The sequence below is a fragment of the Notothenia rossii genome (assembly GCF_949606895.1).
Source record: "Notothenia rossii genome assembly, chromosome: 4".
Taxonomy (NCBI): Eukaryota; Metazoa; Chordata; class Actinopteri; order Perciformes; family Nototheniidae; genus Notothenia; species Notothenia rossii.
Window position 1 is genome coordinate 84,931,841 of NC_136902.1, and position 8,585 is coordinate 84,940,425.

Genomic DNA, 8,585 nt, shown 5'->3' on the forward strand with positions numbered 1-8,585 from the left:
AAGCACATATGGATAAGAAGGCAATGAGAAAGTTGTTTTTTTCTGTAGATTACATTCAGCTCTTATTATGCTGCAATACTGATATCATATTTACAATTGTCCAAACATAGCTTTGAAAACTACCTTTTGATAGGATTAGTTACAAATGATTATGCTTATGCACATATTTGGACAGATGTGCTACATGGAGTGTAGCACGCTGCTCATCTAAGCTGCTGTATAAATTGGAAGAACATCTGCCTTCATTAAAGCAAGTAAATTATTTGCTGTACCGCGGCTGAATATCTCATGATCAATATGCTTGACCTCAGGTTCTCTGTCTGTCTGTTCTCCTTTGAGGTATTTCACTCTGCCAGTCACATGACAGCATGCCCATATTGTTGAGGCCACATGCAGATGGCCTACAAACAGCTTCCACATCTTTCAGAGGCATCCGACATTCCTGCAGTTTGAGGCTGGTCCTACTGGAGAACATCTGTCTTACGGTGACCCGGAGAAATTGGAAATTGAGCTTTAAGAAAGGGAAAAAAACAATTTGTGTTGGCACTATCTCCAGGAAACACGGAGAAGTTTGAAGTTCCAAAAACACCATCTGGTCTCCACTTTGAACCAACCCATCAAAAGCTGTCGGCCTACTATAACACCAACCCCCCCTCGTTCATCCTGTTGTTTTCACTGGAGCTGCGATCAGCCCTACTATCCCCATTTCCCTCTATTCCTCCATCCCTCCTCCCCTCTAACCCTCCCCCTGATGAAACAGAGGAATGTCTTGCATATTGATGCGATGTTCCTTGATGCGTCCGATGTTCCCGCTCAGCAGCTCATGCATTAATACATCAAAGTGGCAAATGGAATTCTTTAATAAGTAGATGCCTGTCATATCTGAAGGGTCAAAGGTTAGAGAATCGACAGTCCCTGATTCACACCAAAAGGCATTTGCTGGCAGACTTTTGACAGCTTGTGCCCCATCGCAGTCTTCACTTGTGGGAGATACAACTATCCAACAAAGTGCTCGTCTAACTTCGAAATAGATGTAAAGTCGTCATGACATTACCCCTTGCTGAGTTCGACTGAGTTTGTTTTTTTAGGGAAGGTCCGTTTAAACGGCTTACTCATTTGAAAAAGAACAGTAATTAAAAGCCAGATTGACACTAATGAGCATTTGTGTCCTTAGAAGTCTCTTGGCGGGAGGACCAGAGAAAAATGGCTGGCATGATTGAAAAGTACAATATAGGAAAAAATGTTGTGAGAAGGCATGCAAATGATCTTCTACACATACCCTGTGTCTATTAGCCGTGCACGCCCTCCAGATCTCCCTCTTTTCTTATGTCTGCTTCTCTCAGTTCTCTCCAGCTTTTTACTAGATTTTATTACCAGCTCCACCAACACCACATCTGTCATTTTGCCCCTGAGCTTCCCTTTGCCCACATTTTTGTCCAAGCAATTAACCACTTGCGATGCTGAGAACACCTTCTAGGCTCAAGGCATGGATAGGTTTTTCTCTTTTATTATCACACCCACACGCCCTTTCATATGCACACATACCCGCCTTAAACATGGGCCTACACATGCAAATACACACACAGATGGCTGCTCAGTACCTAGAGAGACTGGCTGGTTCACTGTGGCCTTCACTCTCCAGGATCTACAATGTTGTTGTTGTCTTTACTAGCCTGGGGAGAACTGGCACAGGTGGAGCTCACAGATTTTAAAGTGGTAGGGTTGTTATTGGCAGTGGGGGTTGGGGGGCAACTGTCTAGGAGGGAAATAAGTCTCCTGGTGGGGAATTTGGTGTGTGTGAGTAGGGAGGTATACGTCACCTGGACCACCTCCCTCTCTGAGGCTTTGTGGCAGCTGAGCCAGCCCAGAGCATCTGCACAGCCACAGGGTAAAAAACATTTTTGCCACACTTCATGCCCACACACACACATACACACACACGTTCACACTCCATAACTATGATGTTGTTTGGCTTCATTACAGCGTTGTTTGTGTGCTTCTTCAATTCTGTGTGGATCTCCATGCCCACTATTGCTATTCATCCAAATCCAAACACAGTCCCTAGTTAGTACATTAGTATTATTGAACACAGAGCAGAAAGACTTAGTACACCTTTGAAACAGATGGCTGCACCAGCTTCAAAAAACCCAGAACCAGCTTGTTTCCTATGTGACTAATCAACTGCCCATGATGCTTTTCCACTGTGTCACTGATACTGAACGGCAATGCTGTTGTTGAAGTGGCATTTCATAAACAGTTACAGTTTTCTTTTCAGTAGTTTTCAGTGGGTTTGAGGTAGATTAAAATATTATTGGAAAAAAACAATTCACAGCTAACACGATCGATAATCGAGACTATTCTTCCAGTATGTAGACACGACATAAACAATTAAACCAACAGTGTGCGAAAAACTCTTTAAACCTTAATAATTTGTTTTTATTAGTAAATACTCCACTATTTTTCTCATACTGCCTGTGCTGCAGCACCTCTTTTCACCCTCTGTCTGAAACCAGAGACCAGGCTGCTCTGATTGGTTAGCTGGCCACCTCTGTTGTGATAGGTCGACACCTAAAATATGTCCCGCCCCTTCGCCTATTCACAACAATGTGTTGGAGCTCTAGCAATAGAAGAAGCGTGAGTGTTTCATAGTGATGTCATTATGTTGCAGAAGTAAACAATGGAGTCCAATGGCAGGGCAGGGGGGATTTTAGTATTCGCAGACCATTTACCAGCACAAAAAAACCTACACACTACAGGGAGGTAAGAAGATCAAAAAGCATAAACAACTACTGATCATTGGTCAGTTTGATCAATTTGACCTCGCTGCATTTGAAGTGCATATCAAAATGTACTTCAGAAACCTTGACAAGCTTGGTTTGAAAGCTTCAGCTACTTAAGATTCATCCTCTGAGTCAGTGGAGTAAAAAACTGTTTGTTTCACATGGGACTGGATTGATATGGAAATTAAAAACGTATCTTCAAAAGAATCCCACCTTTGTCAATTAGGATAAATTAAGTTGTTTATTAAATTTGAATAATCTGTGTGCTTGTTATTCTAAGCACTGTTTTTACTGTATCATAGAGGTTGCTCATTGTTTAAATTGCACTATGGACCATTCACTGTGTTCAAATGGCCATTTACTAAAACTCATTATCAAGTCAAGTTTGCCTTTGATTCGCAAATGAATATAAAGTAGAAAGTAAAAATAGCATGTTCTCTCCCACACCTGCTAAATACACTACAGTGTTATTCAGCAGCTGGGCTTAGACTATTTATGTGGGAGGCGGAAAGATAACAAATAGGGCATCAAATTATTCGGGAGGTAATTGCCTGTTATTCGGAGAAAATGCTGCCACAGACTGTGATAAGTTGTCACAACTGTTCTAAATGCTGCCACATTGTGTTGTAGGATAATCCAAATAGAAAGACATTTTCCTTGTGGTTTTAAGTGGAGCATATTTACCAACAGTACAGTATGTGTGGTAGAGCTAGATAAAAGGTTGCTGAATCAGTTTTGGGTCACAAGAGAAAAACATTTGGAAAATGTTGGTCCCCTGAATCAAACTGAGAATGTATTTTCATGTTAGAAAGTTTGTCTCCTTTCTTTGGAGGTTGCATGTTTAATAAACTATTTATAAGGTGTCTAATTTGTCCCGCAAAATATCTTCTAATTAATTTCCTTTCTGAGCCTTATTTAGCCTCTGAAAATGTCAGCAACATGGCGCTTGTCTCTTGCATACAGTTCGCCGCAGGATGTCTGAGGAAGCCTCCATTTCTGTAGTTGACTTGTTGTCTTGGTGTCTAAATTTTGTCTTTGTCTCTTTTTGTTTTTAGATCTCCCACTTGTCAATCTCTCAGTGGAACCTCAGCCAGTTATGGAGGGACACCTTGTGAAGTTCCACTGCTCTGCAAAGGCCAACCCTCCTGTCACACTGTACAGGTGAGATCATAACAAAATATATATTCCACGGCGCAAAAGAGTAATGTAATGTAAGATATAATGAACTGGTGGTACGCTTAACTTCAAAAGGATTCTGTAATATTTATGTTGGTTGATAATTCATTGTATCAACATTAGTGTTCAAATTAATCATTGACAGACACCTGCTCTTGATACCCTGACACCATTAAGAAACAATTCCGATACTCTGTCATGTTGATCAAATATAATGAAAATGTACCTCTTTTGGGAAACCTTGTCTTGTTCCTTTGGGCTGCAGCAAAGCAATACAGGGCTGTGTTGCATAGCTGCTTGCTTTGTGGTCATATCATCTCCCTTGAACATTAAATGTCCATCAGCGTGTTGGAGGAAAGCTGGAAACATAATGTGCGTGACATCTGATGAAGCTGTCAAGATTACAGCTTTTCGGAGATTGGGTTTTGCTATAGCGACATTTTGAAGGCAGGTTACCCCCCGGGGGGTGTGCTGTGTTTTTATGTGTATGCTGTAAGGAATGTTTGGATATGGATGACAATACGTACTGTAAGTTTGAGTTGAAGCCCATGCAGGTTTTATTTTTGTTTTATGGTACTTTTTTTTTTATTAAGATGATTCAAATGTCTCAAAAGCTGTGTTTACTATCAGTTGTGTGTTTGCTACACGTTTGCTGTTACTGTATATCAAGGTTGATGACAAAATACGTTTTCACTTTATTTAACTTCAACAGAAACATATCATGCATTACCAATGCTTCAATGGTAAGCTTTTGTACCAATAAAACACAGTTGCACATTTCATACTTTTACCAGATGGCTGCCCATTTCATGCTCTAGCTAACCCTATATACCTTTTACTGTAGCCTGTATAAAACGTATTCAACAACCCTATCACAAGAAGGAATGCTGTTATTTCACAACATGCCAGATTACGTTCAATAACAGGTCTTGTTTATTTCTCTGTGCTTTACACCTACTGTTTAAATAAAGCATACAATACTACCTGTAGAGGCTCAACACAGTGCAGAATCATCCAATATCTGAGGGAGTCCCTGGGAAATGGGCTTGTAAGAAAATAAATGAAAAACAAATGAGTAAATAAAGCAACACATCATGTTCATCATCCCATTTCCTGTTTCCATTATAATCCCAACCTTATGTTGATTGCCAAACAACTCCACTGAAAATACAGTTGCAAATGAAACATAACTTGACATACCGCAAATCAAGTTAGACCGGAAAAAAAAATGCAACAAAATAAACAAGTGCATTTGTAGACAAACCAGCTTTTCTTGTTCTAAATCTTCATCTGTCAGCAGCTTTGCTCACATTAATGTAATACTTTTCACTAAGAGATCAAGTCAACAAAGCTGCATTCCTCTTATCCACTTCCTCCGTTTGTTAAAGCTTATTGATGGGCACGTTCTCAGTAACACTTGTTGTTATTTATTGTATTACTTCTGTAATTGTGATCAAATAACTAAATGGACCGTTATTATTCTGATAACGTCTTGCATGGCCCCGCAGAAGTGTGATACTCGAGTGATTTGTCAAGAGATGGTTTTCTGCGTGGGAGGTTTTCAAAACATGGCGAAAAATAAATGGAATGAAATCGATAGCAAAGGGAATTGGCCGGCTCTGAATCTTGTAATGGTACTGGGAAATGAAATGGATGTACAACACACTCACAGGTGGCCAAACAGAGATGTTGCTTTTTTGATGGATTCTGCCCTTTTGAAAAAGAAAAGGGTAGAGGGCAGTGATATTGTGGAAAACAAGGTTTGTATTTGATTGTGTCGGTGCATAGACAGGACGGCTATCGCACCAGCAAAGAGATTTCACCTCTATTGTTATGAGAGACTGGATCAATGTTAAACTCAGACTTCTCCCCGGGGTATCAAGAGCTAAGACCTAATAGCAGTTGAGATGACTTTTTCCTTTTAGTTTGACAAACTACACAGTGAAAAAACGGTTGGCTGTTGAAGCTAAAAGGGAGTAAAACTGCCACTTTCCCACTCTCTAATTTATTTCTTCCCTTGTCTCTTTCTTTCTTTATCTTGCTTTTGCTCTGGCTCTCTGTCATTGGAAGAATCCACTGTAGGATTACATAATATCACACAGACTAATAACTTCTCATACTTCAAGGTCATACTCTCCACCAGTTTCATAGTCTCCCATTTAGATTTATCTGCAAATGTATACACGCCTTTCAGGCTCCCGTGCACCATTGGAGTTCAGGGCATGGCAGAAAGGGGATTTTTGGGGCTCATAATGCTTGCCTGAGAAGCTTCAACGAGAGAGAGAGAGAGAGAGAGAGAGAGAGAGAGAGAGAGCCCCCCCAAAATTCCCCCTATAGAGCAATATCACTGAGGAGGGCAGAAAGCTGGTCAAGCAGTGTGGGGCCATTTTTCAGTGCTAATACACTCTGTCTGCCCGAGATCAGATACGGCACAAGGACAGTTCTTAGACGGATGGCCTCTTTTCCATCCCCTAGAGGGCCATCCATTCCCAATGTGCACTGCGCCACTTTGCCATCGTCCAATTCAATGGACACTTGAGACACAGACCCAAGATAGCGGGGGCACTAGCGAAAGGCATGGAGCTTTCTGCTAGCCTACCACCTGTCATGATTGCCACCCTGGCTCAATAAATCTGCCTTTGAACGTGAAAATGGAAATAAGATATATTTCTACAGGTACCTGAACTTTTGCCAGAGCACAGCTCGAGGGGCCAGTAAAGAGGGAAGAAGCCAGGGGATCAGGGAGGTGTTGGCGTGGAGGCGGGGGGGTTGGAAGAGAAGATGAAAGTGTGAGTGAAGTAAGAGTAATGGGCATGCCTGTCACTCAGCACTCAGGGAATAAAGACGAGTGGGTCGGAACATCTTCATTACTGTTTATAATGGCATGAGGGCTAACTGGCATACATCATAATCACTCAACCAGCCTCTGATGAAGACACAGAGGGTTTTCTCAGATCCAAACAAGAACCCACCAGAGAGAAGAGAAAGAATACCAAACAAAGCAAATCAGGTCCCATGTCTGCACACACAAGCACACAGCCACAACAAAAGCTCATCCCATGCATGGCACTGCAGCAAAAAAGACATTTGAATCCTCACCACACTTCTCGTCTCCTTGTTGTTGTTGCTACTGCTGGATTTTTGCTTCAGACTTGTCACCACATTCTCCATCTTTTTTTCTCCTCTATACAGTATGCACACTTTTGAGGTAGCTAATTGATACATGTCACTGTTTCGGTGTCTGGAATATTATTATTTGCAACGCTTGTAAGCCACACATGCTTTAAATGTGTCAAGGGCAGTAATGTGAGTCTGAAGTGTCGGTGGACTAAAGTTAGTTCCTAGGTGCAATGCCTGGAAAGTTGTTCAAAATTGTAGATTAAAGTGCACCTGCGAATACAAATCAATGCGACCATAACAAGCTGAAAAGTTTGGACTAAACATTTGAAGTCTGTTATCCGACTGAAAAGTGAACTATCAAACTGACTGAAGTGACCTGAATCCCCCTTCAAAGTTATTTGTTCAAGGTCTAATGGCATAGCCTATAATATAACTCTTTTTCAAATCGATGGTATGCACATAACTACATTCCTGGACTCGCTTTATTCCTTGACATCAAATAAAATTGCTCTGTAATTAATGTCCAAGTCAGAATTACAGCATGCTGTAACCTAACCTGCATATTTATTTTATATTTCTCTGAGAATTTAATCGTCATCACTTTTAATATGCATGTGAGGGAGAGTGGAGCGGCGCTGTGCTGTGCTTAACCATGCTGATAATAACTGTGGGACCTGATTTACGGTGGGTCTTGATGCTGATGGCACAGATACCTGCCTAATTTAATTATTACTGTTTTATTACCTTAATCACATTCAGCAAATACAACCCCCCCTCCCCCCTCCCACTTTTCCATGTCTCCTTCATTCTCTGCTACTATTCACGGCGCACGTGTCATCTCTACAACAGTGTCAGCTTCCAGACCATTGAGTATGGGAAACACACAACCACACACACACAGATACTCTTGAGCGCACAGGATTCACACCTTTTGTCTGAATCAGATCCCTGAATAGGAAGCAGCAGTGTAAAGTCAGTCAGCTTTTGAGTAAGCTCGCACCGACTCTTCTAACCTCCCGATGGGAATGCAGGTGTTTGTGTTACCCTGGGCCAGCTATGTTTAGACATGAGTCTTGGACAAGGCCCAGCACATCAACAGAGCTCTCCTCAGACATCGGCATTCAGTCTCTATTCGCTCCAACACCGTCAAGGACTCCCAAACTTGGCTGCAGCAACCTCCTATCGGGAGCAGCAGACTGGCCCGACATCTGTCCTTACTCTCTTACAACTCCTACAGTACGAGCTGGTAGAGTGTAGATGGAAACAGTAACATGATATTTGAGCATCACACATCATTGTCGAAATAGTCAACATTTCCCCAGAGCACATTCTCCAAGACGTCCCTTTAGTTGTGCTGGAGCATTTGATCATGTCACATGGGCTTCATATGCTGATGGAGTCTATCCAGCTGTCATAGAAATGCCGTTAGTATTGTTTGCCTTCTAGGCACTATTTACTATTTATCAGTTGATAGAAAACTCTTATAAATGGACTTGAGATTTTTTTTTT

The 8,585-nt window shown here is 41.5% G+C and overlaps 1 protein-coding gene across 1 annotated transcript in view; it reads left to right on the forward strand.

Annotated features, from left to right (window-relative positions):
- Positions 1–8,585, forward strand: part of LOC307034948 (kin of IRRE-like protein 3) — a 154,770-nt gene that overhangs the window by 123,778 nt on the left and 22,407 nt on the right. The window contains exon 6 of the mRNA XM_079673871.1: positions 3,836–3,941. Within this exon, the coding sequence (XP_079529997.1) occupies positions 3,836–3,941 (106 nt within the window). The remainder of the gene's footprint in view (positions 1–3,835; positions 3,942–8,585) is intronic.